Source organism: Auxenochlorella protothecoides (genome assembly GCF_000733215.1).
Source record: "Auxenochlorella protothecoides strain 0710 unplaced genomic scaffold scaffold45, whole genome shotgun sequence".
In the NCBI taxonomy this organism is placed as follows: Eukaryota; Viridiplantae; Chlorophyta; class Trebouxiophyceae; order Chlorellales; family Chlorellaceae; genus Auxenochlorella; species Auxenochlorella protothecoides.
The window spans coordinates 33,896-47,100 of record NW_011934190.1 but is presented as its reverse complement, the minus strand read 5'-3'; the positions used below and the strand labels follow the sequence as shown (position 1 = coordinate 47,100).

At 67.0% G+C, this 13,205-nt stretch overlaps 4 protein-coding genes across 4 annotated transcripts in view; 1 reads left to right on the top strand and 3 right to left on the bottom strand.

Moving 5' to 3' along the window:
* F751_4012 (Beta-fructofuranosidase, insoluble isoenzyme CWINV6) overlaps window positions 1-5,661 on the bottom strand; it is a gene marked incomplete at both ends in the record, with an annotated part of 7,755 nt that extends 2,094 nt beyond the window's left edge. The window contains 11 exons of the mRNA XM_011398563.1: window positions 509-607; window positions 850-1,206; window positions 1,443-1,608; window positions 2,559-3,186; window positions 3,505-3,681; window positions 3,979-4,052; window positions 4,339-4,440; window positions 4,737-5,124; window positions 5,233-5,290; window positions 5,406-5,431; window positions 5,548-5,661. Of these exons, the coding sequence (XP_011396865.1) occupies window positions 509-607; window positions 850-1,206; window positions 1,443-1,608; window positions 2,559-3,186; window positions 3,505-3,681; window positions 3,979-4,052; window positions 4,339-4,440; window positions 4,737-5,124; window positions 5,233-5,290; window positions 5,406-5,431; window positions 5,548-5,661 (2,189 nt within the window). The remainder of the gene's footprint in view (window positions 1-508; window positions 608-849; window positions 1,207-1,442; window positions 1,609-2,558; window positions 3,187-3,504; window positions 3,682-3,978; window positions 4,053-4,338; window positions 4,441-4,736; window positions 5,125-5,232; window positions 5,291-5,405; window positions 5,432-5,547) is intronic.
* A 407-nt stretch (window positions 5,662-6,068) lies between these two features.
* F751_4011 (Molybdenum cofactor sulfurase) lies at window positions 6,069-10,362 on the top strand (the record flags this gene model as incomplete). Its single annotated transcript, XM_011398562.1, has 10 exons — window positions 6,069-6,174; window positions 6,339-6,601; window positions 6,794-7,388; window positions 7,495-7,600; window positions 7,807-8,288; window positions 8,527-8,655; window positions 8,842-9,000; window positions 9,135-9,748; window positions 9,840-9,997; window positions 10,188-10,362. 10 exons carry the CDS (start codon window positions 6,069-6,071, stop codon window positions 10,360-10,362), a joined length of 2,787 nt encoding a protein of 928 aa, XP_011396864.1.
* F751_4010 (hypothetical protein) lies at window positions 10,110-10,577 on the bottom strand (the record flags this gene model as incomplete). Its single annotated transcript, XM_011398561.1, has 1 exon — window positions 10,110-10,577. One exon carries the CDS (start codon window positions 10,575-10,577, stop codon window positions 10,110-10,112), a length of 468 nt encoding a protein of 155 aa, XP_011396863.1.
* A 388-nt stretch (window positions 10,578-10,965) lies between these two features.
* F751_4009 (hypothetical protein) lies at window positions 10,966-11,391 on the bottom strand (the record flags this gene model as incomplete). The annotated part of the gene is made up of 1 exon (XM_011398560.1): window positions 10,966-11,391. The coding sequence occupies one exon, from the start codon at window positions 11,389-11,391 to the stop codon at window positions 10,966-10,968; it is 426 nt and encodes a 141-aa protein (XP_011396862.1).
* Window positions 11,392-13,205: the final 1,814 nt, after the last annotated feature.

The window sequence follows — 13,205 nt, the reverse complement described above, 5'->3', positions numbered from 1 at the left end:
CGCCGCCAGCGTCGCGCAGCGCCCAGTCGGCGCTGGCGCGCGTCAGGCCGCGCGCATCGCGCCCTCGCAGGCCCTCCAGCCCCGCGGCCAGCGACCCGCCGCCGGCGCCGGCGCCGGCGTCTTCGTCGTCGTCGCCGGGGTGCGCGCCCAGGCGCAGGTAGCTGCTGGTGCGGCGCAGGGACCCCAGGTTGGTCACGCCCAGGGAGGAGGCGGAGCGCGCCAGCGGCGGGCCGGGGCTGTCCAGCCGGCCGCCGCCGCCACGCGGCTCCGGCGCATCGGCCCCCGCGCCGGCGTCGTCGCGCCCGGGCGAGAAGAAGCCGGGCGTCGCGGCGCCGCTGGCCGAGCCCAGGCGCGGCGTGGTGAGCAGCAGGGCGGGGTCGACGTGCTCCCAGGCCGGCGCGAAGCGCTGGTCGGCGCCGCCGCCCGCCGCGGAGGTGGGCGTCGGGCCCTGCGTCGCCAGGCCCGGCAGGTGGGTGGTGGCCCAGTGGGGGGGCACGCCGAACACCACCTCCAGCCGCCCCGTCTCCCAGTCGTAGAGCAGGCAGCCCCGTTTTCGTCCCCGGCCTCGTACGACTTGAACAGCAGGCCCGCCGCGTACGCGCCACCCCTGCGTGGTGAAGAGTAGGGGGGGCGCGATTGTTGATAGTCAGCGATGGCCTGGAGAGCGCAAGCATGGCTCCCTAGACTGAAGGGCGGGTGGGACGCACCCTGCTGATTTACCCCCCCCCCCCCCGCACCCCTCCTGCCCTTTCCCTCTCTCATTCCTTCCTTCCCCTAACCTCCCCCATCCCCCATCTCCCTTGACCCGCCTCCACCCAGGCCCCTCCCCCCCCAGAAAATCCCACCCACCTCTCCAACGTGAGCACGATGTCGAGGCAGTCGCCCTCCACCCCCTCCAGCGGCGTGGCCTTGGTGGGGGGCAGCACCACGTCGCGCACGGCGTGGCCGCCGCCCTGGCGCAGGCGCCCCACCTCCGGCAGAGGCGCCTGAACCAGGCGGCCGTCGGGCGTGGCGTGAAGCTCGCGCGGCAGCGTCAAGCAGCCCGCGTAGTCGTAGGAGCCGACGCGCCGCTTCTCCTGCAGCCAGCCCCAGAGCAGCCAGCGCCCCTCCCGGTCCTGCAGCACGTTGGGCGCATAGAGCACGTCGCCCAGGTCCAGGCGGAAGGGGCCGCGCGCGCTCTCCAGCTCAAACTTGAGCCCATCCGCGCTGACGTGCCCCATCCAGAAGAGGACGGGGTTGGTGGGCGCGTCGGGGGAGACTGGGCAGAGAGGAAGGGGAGCGGGAGGGGGGGGGGGGGGGGGTGGATCCAGGCGGCGAACAGCGGAGTGTCAAACCATGTACAGCCCGCCCACTCGCCTTGGGGCCGCGCCGAGGACCCAGGGCACAAGCGCAGGCCATTCAGAGTCCCCCCCCTTTCTCATACTGCACAACCCAGCCCACACACGATGTCGGAGGGGGAGCGGGGGCAGGAGCCGATGAGGATGGGGTGCCCAGGCAGGGAGTCCCAATTCAGGGTCCACCGCCACTCGTCAGAGCTGCCCTGGCCCCCGCCGCTCTCCTGCCAGCGCGCTTTGTTGGCTTCCTCCTCCTCCTTTCTCACAGGTGGAGCTCCCGGGGATAGGAGCACGGGGCTGAATGAGACAAAGGGAAAAGCACAATCCCCACCAAGGTGGGTACCGGAGAGTGGTGCGAGTGCGCCTTGAGCAGCTTTGCCAGTAACCGGTGTTCTCAGGTTCGGATGTACCTTGCGAGGCCTGTGCTGCAATGTGCCACTTTTTAGGGGGCGCGTCGCGGCTTGAGGAAAAGTACGGGCGGGAGCTGTGTCGAGCTGTGGCAAACCCCACCTTGCACACAGATCGCACGGGATGGATGCAGTTCAACTGCTGCATTGCGACTACGATGAGTTTGAGGATTTACCGAGAGGAGCGCGGGGAGGGCGCTTCTGCGCCGGTTATGATGCCCAGGCAGGTAAGATACCTCAGCCCGAGGCTTGGCGCCTGCTCGCCTGCCCAGAGATCAGATTCGCGAGAGCGCGCTGAAGGGGTGTCTCGTGCCGAAGTCAAGCATTCTCTTGACCTCTCCACATGCTCCCAAGGGAGAATTCGTGAATTGGGAGTCTCTACCGCTCAAGCCTCGTCAACCCGACGGCGGTGACGGAGTGTCTTGGAGGTGACCAGAGATTACGGAACGGGAGGTCGCTGTTCCGAACCGCCCCCCGGCAGTGACCGGAGCGTCAAGCTCACCTGCTGCTGATAGAGCATTCCACATGAGTACTGTGGGAACTCCCCACAAGAGGGGGCATGCCCGCTCTCGGTCCAGTGTGGCGGGCGAGGAGACTCCCATTCTCCAGGGCTGGCTTGCGAGGTGCGGAAGGGTGCAGGAAGTTGGGACGCGATCCACGGGAGGGAGGGAGGCCATGGCGGGCAGGGTGCTTCATGGTGGATGAAGAGTGGGTGCCGAGCGAGCGAGGGGCGGCAGGGACTGCGCGCGCGCGCCGACCGGTTTCCCCCCCACCTCAAACACACACACACACATTTACACGCTGTCCCCAAACTCACTGGTGAACAGGTGCCACTGGCGGGCGGGGTCTCGGGAGTCGGGCCCAATGGGCGTCTCGCGCGTGTCAGAGGAGGAGGAGATACGGCCAATGCGCTGCTCCACCGAGGCCGTGCGCTTGGGGCGAATGCCCGGCATGGAGCTGAAGCGGCTGGCAAACACGTCCTCCGAACGCTCCCGGAAGCGGTGCTGGGGCGGGAGGTTGAGCCCCAGCGGCGCGCGACCGCGCGAGTCTGCGGGCCCGGCGGGGCCGGCAGGCTCCTGCGGCGGCTGCGGCTGCGCCTGCTGCGCCTGCTGCGGCTGCGCCTGCTGCGCCTGCTGCATGGGTGGGCGGGCGGCGGGGCGCGGGGAGACGTGCGCGGACAACGGGCCCACCCTGTCGTGTCCCTCGTCCGCAGGGGAAGCGGCTTTAGGCACAGACAGCGGAGGCAGGCCCGCGGCCAGGGATGGCGAGGCCGTGACACCCACGGACGGCGAGGCCGCGACGCCCACGGACGGCGCATCCATGCCGGACAGGCCGACCGGCAGCACCGTCAGCGGCAGGTCGGCCCCCGCCGCCCAGCCCTCCAGCGTCGCGGCGCGGTCCAGGGACAGGCGCCGCGCACGGCGCGCGCCCACCGCCACGCCTTCCTGCCGGAGTGCGGCGTCGAAGGCCAGCCCCGCCAGGCGCGAGTCGGCGGGCGCGGCGGCGCCATGGCGCGCGGCGCCCAGCGCCGCCAGCTCCGAGGACGCGTCCCAGTCCTCGCCATCATCGGTGTCCCGTGCAAGGTCGGAGGAGGTGCGCGCGCTGGGCGCCGAAGCGGTGGCGGCATCCCCTTCGGCGTCGGCGGCATCCCCCTCGGCGGCGGCGGCATCCCCCTCGGCGTCGGCGGCATCCCCCTCAGCGTCGGCGGCATCCCCCTCGGCGTCGGCGGCATCCCCCTCGGCGACGGCGGTCCCCGCCGCCACAGCCCCCAGCAGCGCCGCCTCGCTGCCGCGCTGCGAGGGCGAGCGCCAGAACTCGAGCGTGGGCGCGTGGTCCAGGTCCAGCAGGCGCGCGTGCGAGCCGCCGTCGGCGCTGAACTGGAAGCTGCCGGCGCGGGAGAGGCTGCCGTCGGCGCGCGGCGTGCGCGCCTCCTCCCCCTCCTCCGTCGTGGCGTCGGACAGGCGCGGCGCGATGGGCACGCCGTGGGAGAGGGGAGAGGCGTGGGCGCCCCGCGCCGCGCCGCGCCGCCCGCGCCCGCGCCTGCCCGGGCCGGCCCGCGCCAGCAGATCGTGCTGCGAGCCAAAGGGCGTGAGCTGCGGCGCGGGCACGTCGGCCTCGCCCACCAGCCAGTGGGGCGGGAGCGGGCGCAGGGGCAGGCCGCTGGCGGCGGCCTCCGCGGCGGCGGCCGCCGCCTCGGACTCGGCCGCCGCGCTGCCGGGGACGGGGAAGAGCGGGACCAGGAGGGGGCACTCCCACACGAAGCCGGTGTCCAGGGAGGAGCCGGTGCACAACTCCCCGACGAAACGCCAGTCTGCGGATGGATGGATGGGTCGGTGGGTCAACGAGGCGGACTGGGTCAGAGTGGCCGGCAGGGACATGCGAGGGTGGCTTGCATGCCCGGCTGGACCCCCTCCCTGGACGAGAACAGGCGAGCTCGTGCGCCCATGGACCCGCCCAGGCAGTGCCATGTCTGGAGGCTGCTTGGCGAGGCCATCGCGTTGCGGCGCAGCCTTCCCAGGCAGGGGAGACCGGCGTGGGAGGGCCGACTCGACCCCGCCAGCCCCACGCCTCCGCGCCACCCCCCTCCGACACCTCACCGCCGTGGATGTTGGGGGAGGAGTACACGAGCGCGGTGCCCCCCTGGCCCTTGATCCCGGACCCGATCAGCATGCGATGCTCCTGCACCCGGAATCCGGTGCCTGCGGCGGGGTGGGCGGCGAGCATGGGGCTGGGAAGGCATCGGGGCCCCTGCATGGCGCCGCTCTGGTGTATGGGCACAGCGCAGTGTGCCGGCGGGCTGGGCTGGGCTGCATGCAGTGTGCCCCCAGTCTGCAGTGCTGAGGAAGAATATTCAGCGGGGGGGGCCAATGCGTCTGGGCCTTCCTGGGACCCCCTCACCCCTTCTCACTTCTTCACACCAAAGCTTCTCGGTATCGCCCCTTCCCTCAGAAAGCACCCCCAACCCTTCCCTCAGAAAACACCCCCACCCACCCACCCGGGACGCCGGCGGTGTTGGCGGTGTAGATGAAGGGGTCCCGCCACCCAGTCAGCTGCACGTGGTTGGGCGGCAGGTCCAGGAAGGGGCGCTCATGCTTCACCCACTCCACCAGCAGGTCATCGGCGGGGCCGGCCGGCACCGCCACGATCTGGGATTCAATCCACACCAGGCCCAGGTCGTGCTCGGGGGGTGGGGGCGGGCCTGAGGCAGCATTTGAGCGCAGGCGCACGCCGGTGTAGAGCAGGGCGGGGAGGCCGGAGGCCGGGTCCAGGACGCAGCAGCCGGAGAAGCAGCCGTCGGCGTCGAGGCCGCCGGGCGTGGGCACCAGCGCGGGCGGCAGCTGGCGCCAGTGGATGAGGTCCTCGCTCACGCTGTGGCCCCACACCTGCAGGGTTTGGGTGGAAGGGGGGAGGGGGGGGAGGTGGGACAGGTGTATGTGCCTGCTCCATGATGGCGCCGCCGCCACATGCCTCGGCGCTCTGCACCCTCCGACACGGAAACTCACGATGCCAAAATCCCACTCGCACGCCTCTGGCAGGTGCTGGTAGAACCTGAGTGGGTTGGAAAATTTGCTATTGGGGTGAGTGGTCATAGAGGCGCGCCCAAGGCCCTATGGGCAGTATGCAAGCAAGCCCAAAGCCCCCCCATGCCACCCCGGCACCATACATGTGGTAGCGGCCTTTGTAGAAGACCTACGCGCGAGGGTTGGGAGATGGGTGAGTCGGCATGGATTACAGCTTCTGAGCAAGTTTCTTATGCCCGATTGCTCGGCCCGAGGTGCTGTAGCATCCCGCAGTCACCGGCTCACCGGGCCATTGGGATCGTTCAGCCACCCCGCGTAGGGCTGGAGGTGGTAGCTGGGCCGATACGCGTCAAACTGTACGGGGGGTTCAAGGAACAGGGATGTGTCCTCCCACCCCATCTGGCCCCCAAGAATCGGGGGTCAGGCGCTAAGAGTCTCGAGGAGTGGGAGCTAGCGAGGCATGAGATATCACCCGGCAAACTGGGATTCCCGGCCTGCACTCGTATTGATGCGGTGCAGGAGTGTAGAGGGAGTACAGCCATTCCCTTGTGGTTCGGGGGATGCACGGGTCGGGGGCCCTTTTCTGCATCCTCAGCCGAGATTGCGGGAGGGCGGGGTGGGGGTGGCCTCTTCTCATGTCGGTGTGACATTACGTAAAAATCTCTGCCTTCACACCTTTGCTCACCATACTGTCCCTCTGATTGTTAAAGTTCAAACCTGGAAGATTATACTTGTACCATGTAGCCTATTTTACAGCATGAGTACAAAGGTACGGGATCGGTGAGGGGATGGGTCACGCCATCCCCATGCACTTCGCCACACCCCTGCAGGCATTCGCATCCACGACGACGCCATGCCTGGAGCCAGACCTGCCAAAATTTGTGCTGTGTCTGCTTGTGGCCGTATTCACAGGTGGGTGTGGACGCATGTGGGTGGGGAGCGAGGTCCTGGGCCTGGGTAGGGTTTCCTGCAAGGGTTTTCCGGTCCAGCCTTCCCGGGCTCGACCGTGACGCAGGGGCGATGAGCCCACTCGGGCGCCATGATCATGATCACCCACCAGTGCGCATCGCATACAGGGATCGCGTTCGAGAAGTGGCGCGCCCGCACCCGCGGCAAGGACGCTCATGATCTCTCACACGACTGGCCAGACGGCCACTCGAGCCCCAAGCCGAAGCCCCTCCGCCTCCAAGCAGCCTCGTCACCCGATGTTCTAGCCAAGTATGCGCCAGGCTCCCAGTCCCTCATCGACGCTGAGTTTCCCAGCCTGCGGGATGTGGTGTACGCCGACTATGGCGGGTGCCCCCCCCTCTCCTCGGTGGCGCTGCAGCTCTCCACCCAGGTGGCAGACGGGCAACTACAGGGTGTGATGGCATGTATAGGCGCTTGTCTAGTCTGTTGAAGACGTCCCCTGCTGTCGCCGGGTTCAAGGCGCCGCACGAGACGTACTTTGAGGGTGTTGGTGGCAGGCTGTGCCATTGGGAGTCATGACTCGTCCTTCCGACCCTCCATACCCTTCCCGCGAAGCCTGCAGGCGCTGGCCGCCGAGCTGACGGGCAACCCCCACAGCGCCGGGTCCTGGGGTCCCGGGCAGCCGGACTGGGCGGACGCCCTGCGCCGCCGCACCCTGGAGGCGTGTGGCGTTGGCCCTGGGCAGTACACGTGCATCCTGACCTCGGGGGCCACGGCCGCGCTGAAGCTGGTCGGGGAGACCTTCCCCTGGCACCAGGACAGCTCCCTGTTCTGCCACCTCACCGACAACCACAACAGCGTGCTGGGGGTGCGTGAGCTGGCGCGGGAAGGCGGCGCGCGGGTCGTGCCCGTGCGCCTTGAGCGCTCGGCCGGCGGACTCGGCGTGAGCCTGCCCGCCTGCCCATCGGCCACAGCCGGCGCGGCGCCCAGGCCCGCCAGCCTCTTCGCCTTCCCCATGGAGTCCAACTTCCACGGAGTCCGATACGGGCTGGAGCTGGTGAATGCGGTGCAGGCCTGCGCGGCCGACGGCGAGCACCCCGCCTGGAGGGTCCTGCTGGATGCCGCCAAGGGCGCTGGGACGGGGCCCCCCGACCTCGCCGCTCATCCCGCCGACTTTGTGGCCCTGTCCTACTACAAGCTGTTTGGGTACCCGACCGGTGAGGGGTGCAGGAAGGCCAGTGGAGGGGTGGGTGGAGGTGGTGACCCGGCAAAGAGGCGGAGGAACCTCATCATCGGACCCTCCCTCTCCATACGGCACCGCAGGTCTGGGCGCGCTGCTGGTCAGGAACGACGTCTTGCCTCTCCTACGCAAGACCTACTTTGGGGGAGGGGCCGTGGGGGCCAGCGCTCACGATGCGCCCTTCCACAGGTTGGTTGGGAGGGGGGTGTCAGCCGGCGGGATCGCATCCACGCGGATCCGAGCCGCTCATTGATCATGATTGGAACTCGACAGTCCCAGGACTTGCACGCACTACGTCGAGTCTGATTCATCCTCCTGCCTCAAGGTCACCCCATTGCAACCCCCTGTCTCCCACCCACCCCCCCGCCCAACCCCAACAAAACACAACCTCACAGTCTGCGGCCCGGCGCCGCCGGGTTCGAGGACGGGACGCTCCCCTTCCTTGCCTTCCAGCCGGCGCTGGCCGGCTTCGACGCCATCGAACGCATGGGGGGCTGGCGTAGCGTGGGGGTCCACGCCGGCGCCCTGGCGCGCGCCCTGGCGACCAGGCTGGCCGCCCTGCGCCACGCCTCTGGCCGCCCGGCCTGCCTCCTGCACGGCTGCTGGCCCGGCGGCTCGCTGCTGGCACTGGCGGGCGACCATGCACCCGAGGCCCCGACACGGGACGCCGCCCAAACCCCGACGACCGCCGACACCGCGCTGCCCGTGCGTACCAGCCAGGGCCCCACCGTGACCTTCAGCATGCTGCGGGGCGACGGGGGCCACATGGGGTACCGTGAGGTGGAGCGCTTGGCCTCGCTGCGCGGCATCCGGCTGCGCACTGGGTGCATGTGCAACCCGGGCGCCTGCGCCCAGGCCCTCGGGCTCACCAGCCGTGGTGGGGGGAGTCTGGGGTCGGTTTGTGTGGGGGTGGGTTCCCAAAGTGCGAGCGGCTACATCATCTGTATGAGTCACTCTCACTGGAACGATGAAGAGGTGGTGTGGGGGTGGTGGTTGTGATGCGCATGCTCGCATGCCTCCTTCAACCACCGTGCCTCCGCGAGAACCTGATGATACCCGGTGCCCACCCACCCTTTGCCGACCCCCACCTGCCGCCTCGGCGGCGCTGCGTGCAGAGATGCGGGCCAATCACGCGGAGGGGCACGTGTGCTGGGACGACCGCGACCTCATGCACGGCAAGCCAACGGGGGCGGTGCGGGCGTCGCTGGGCTATGCCTCGCGTACTTCGGACGTGGACCGCATCGGTGCGTGGCTGTCGGTGCTGCTGGGAGCAGGGGCTGCTCAGGGCTGCGCTGTGTTTAGAAAATCGAAGGACTCGTCCCGTCCTCTTCATCTTTGCATGATGCATGCAACGCTGCAGGATGCCAGCCCTGGTGCAGGCGCCATCCGCGGCCCAGCAACCCCCCCCATGCCCCTCCCCCTGCATGCAGTGCACTTCCTGGAGGAATTCTTCGTGGAAAAGGCTGAGGCGCCAGAGTCCCTGCGGCCCGCGCCCGCGGTGCCCCCATCCTCGGCCCTCGTCGTGACGGCGTTGACACTGTACCCCGTCAAGTCCTGCCGGGGCATCCCTGCCACCGAGTGGCCGCTGGGTGAGGCGGCCTACCGAGTTGTTTTCTGGCTGCAGGGCTTCGTCCAGGGGGCACATCCTGAGAATGAGCTGGCGCAGCACCACAACACCCTAGTGCACAGACACTCACGTCTCCTTCACGCCGCGCACCGCCAGGACCCTCCGGCCTGCTGCACGATCGAAGCTGGGTCGTCGTGGATGGCACTGGCAAGCCCCTGTCCCCCAAGCGTTGCCCCGGCCTCCTCTCCATCCAGCCGCGACTTGAGTGGAGGCGGGGGGTGCTGGTCCTGGAGTGGGTGGGAGGGGCGGCTCAGGTGCCCGGCCAGGCCAGGCTCTCGCCGGAGATGCCCCTCGGGTCTGGCGCTGCAGGCGCGGGTTCCCGTCCTGAAGCCGCTGGGCCCCAGGCGCGCAGCGAAACCCTCACCGCCTGGCTCAGCGCCGCCCTGCAACAGCCGGCACGGCTGGAGGCGAGCGTCGCAAGGCGCCGACCCGCCTCGAAGCTGCAGAGTTGTGTCCCTGAGGAGGGGCCAAGGGTCGCAGCTGGAGAGAAGGCAGCCAGCTCAGAGACCGAGGGCGCCACCCTTGGGGGTCCGGGAGGCGCACACAGCATCATCGCTCTTGGCCCGCCTTCCCTGCACAGCAGCGTCACTCCCAACACATTACCTGCTGACGTCAGGCAGGGCATGGCCGCCCTGCCAACTCGCTTCGCCACCAGCGGGGACCTCCTCCTGGTCACGCGGGCCAGCCTGGAGCTCCTGAGCGAGCACGCTGTACACGCTGTGGACCTGATCAGACCCACCGTCCGGGCTGGCCGCGGGGACGTCCCTGCATGCCCAACACCCACCGGGGAATCATTCGCAGCCCGCTTCCGCCCAAACATCGTGGTCGACGGACCGGCGGGGGGGGTGGCCCTTCGCAGAGGACAGCTGGACCGAGATCAGGGCGGGGGAGTTGGGTCTGCGGGTCGCAGGCGCCTGCCCACGCTGCGACCGCATCTGTGTGGACCCCGGGGATGGCAGGTGGGGCCCGGGGTGAGATGGAAGGCTGCCACGCTGGCAAGTTGAGATAGTGAATGGAAGGGTTGATGGTGGGACCCCTCTACTTTCAGTCTATGCATGGCATCGCCCTGGCTCATCTGCTGCCACAGACCAGGCATCGCCCTGCATGGCTGTCCAATGTTTTCTGTCTTTTGTGAAACCCACCATGCAGGTGGGTGGGGCCGGAACCCCTGCTCAGCCTTGCAAAGCTGCGTCGCCGCAGGGGCAAGGTCTGCTTTGGCATCCTTTTGGATGTGCAGCAGCCCTTGCTGCCAGTCGATGCCCCCGCCAACACCCCTGCTCTGCCGCTGCTGCGTGTCGGCATGGCGCTGGAGTGCCTGGTGTAAGCACACACTGAACGATGTGCACTTCCCATGCTCCGAGATCCTGGGGGGGGCAAGATGCCAACTGTGTACTTACATCTCGAGGGCAAGAGCGATTGGAACAGAGAGTGTCCTGTGGGAATGTGCCACAAGTTGGCCCACTGATGACTTGGAAAAGGGGTGGGCGCAAATGCTACTGTATCGCGCTGCTCAAAGGGTTCAGCCCCTAGGGTGGGCATGGAAGATGCCTGGCCCGGGATACTTGGGAATAACAAGTGAGTACAAGAGAGTCACCACACAGGGGCGATGGCAAGACCCAGTCCGGAAACGGGTGGGGCAAGCTGTATATGGCGGGGCAAAGCTCCAGACAGGTTTTAAGAAGCAGGATCGGTGGCTACCTACATCGCGGCTGTGGCAGGGGCAGCCGGAGGCGGAACAGGCACACGTGCAGAGGGGGGTTGAACGAGCCGGTGGGCCCGTACATCGAAACAATGGAAGCGCGCTCTAAAGGCCAAGCGGGCGCGCAAAGGGTTTGGAACAGAGTCTCAGCAAACAAGGGTGTGGTACGAGGGGGCCTGGTTTATCATAGGAAGTAGGTACCTGGGAAGATAAATAAAGAGGTGCAGCTTAGGCCGCGTTGGCACGCAGGGATTGGCCGGCCTCGGCGCCCTGCCCTGCTGCAAAGCTGATGGGGGGCAGGATGGCGTCGACGCGGATGGGCAGCACCGGGGTGAGGCGCAGGGTGGGGGTGCAGAGGTGGAGCTGAAGCGTGCTGCCCTCCCGCTGCGCCGCGGCGGGCGGGGCCAGGCGGACGTCCGGCGCAGCGTTCCCGCTCCCTGCCAGGGTGATGGTGGGCTGGCCCGGCGGGGTGGCGTCGCCCGTCATGGCGGGGCTCGGCGCATGGGGCGAGGGTATGACTGACCCAGACCCCGGCGCTGCGCCAGCCATCCTGACCTCCAGGCGGCGGCTGTGCTGGCCGGGCTGGCTGCCAGAGGTCACCGCCACGCTGTACATGCCCATGGCGTGGGAGGGGGGGCCGTGTCGGGACGCCATGTGCTTGTGGTGGAGCGAGGAGCGCGTGTGGGGGTGCGGAGGGCCAGGCACCTGCCATGGCGTGCCATGTGGGGGAGCAGGTGACTGCATGCATGCCAGCAAGCGGGTTCGAGGTGGGGGGTATGGGTGAGGACCGCAAGGGGCTGACAGGTGCAAGGAGAGGGGGTTTGATCATTGCCCATTCCCTGCTCGCTCAGCAAGTCACCTCATCACAGCCAAGCACCAGGGGGGTTGCTGACAATGCCATAACAAGCATACTGAGCAGGCCTTCAAAGATGTTAAGACCTGACCAGATGCTCCCTCCAGGTCGGGTCCCATCCGGTACACCCACCTTGCTCTGTGCCTGCTTCACCCTAGGGTGCCGCTTCCGCGTCGGTGCTTTCCGGGGTGGCCCGCGAGCCCGGGGGGCAACGGATCCCGGCGCCTGGGAAACCAGGGCCGGGCAGATGGACACCATACCCTGGGCCAGACGGGGGGATGGGCTGCTGGCAGGCCCCAAGGAGCCCCCGCTGTCCGTGGAAACGTGTGAGGAGTTCAGGCTCCATGTCCTGGTGTCGTCGTCGAGGCCCAGCACCGAGGCGGAGAGGAAGGCTTCCAGTTCGGGGGGGAAACTGAAACCGTCATCCGATTCCGTTTTCGAGCTCATCGTCGGCGCGGATTCCCACTCTCGATCGGCGGGGCAGAAGGCATAGGATTCATCTTCCATTGCCTGCATGTTGCGGTAAATGGGAGGGGTCTCATGGCGCTACTGGCAGGAGTAGGGACAAGCACCCTGTATGTAAAGCACCGTGTAAGCTTCCATGATCCATTGTAGTGGTGGCTAAGACTCGAGTGCCCGTCCGGCGACTCACGGTCTCGCTGTGCTTGCGGTTAAACGTAAGGCTGTGCACTCACGACGACTGCCGCAAGCACACGTCACTAGAGAATCCTCGACACCACGCACACTCCACTTAAGAAAGAAAAAGGCCTCATTTCCCAACGGTGGTGGACTTGATGAGATCTTGGCGGCCCCTGGCTGGGGTCCCAGCGGCTTGAGGAAGAATCTCGGAAGTAGCGAAGCTAGGATGAACCTGTAGCAGCTTCGAAGGTACTGCGCCCGGGGCGTGTACTGCCTCCCCATCTGAACCATGCCCTCCTCTTGTATTATGAGGTAAAAAGGCATACGCCGCTAGCAGTATAGAAATCGAGTTTTTCGGAGTGTTTCAGCGATGTGACGTCGTCGGGCCGCGCACGCCCTCACGCGCGACAGACGCGGGTGGGTCTTGCATCTCAGAGAGATCTGCATGTTCCCCGGGCATCCTCCAAAGTGGACATCGTCTCGCAAGAGACCCATTTATCTTGCCTGATGATCGGCGGCTGGAGATCACAAAGTGGCTGTTGAATTCGATCAGCCAGCAGTCATGGGCAGGCACACTCCGAAAGGTGCCTTGCTGGCCTCAGAAAGTCTCAAGTGTCTTAATGTGTGCGCCCAATGCTTGAAACACCATGGGTCAGTCTGAAAAATCTGATCTGCTCCATACGTCTTCTCGAAAAGCACGATGAGGCCTATGGAATCAGCAAAAAGGGGCCAATATCCGCCAATGAGCACTGCATCATAGGCAGAGTCTATGCAGTCGAGATCATCCTCTCATGCTCTCTGGCGCACCAGCTTATATTTTTGGACTTGCAATACTCGGATTGCATATGTCATCATCGCCAGAAACATGTCCTGTCTTCACCAGCTTCATGGTTGACTTGTCAGGGTGAAGCATGGATTACATTAACCACTCGCATCATCATCCTCCACCTTATGCTTAGGACCAGGGTGGTAGTGC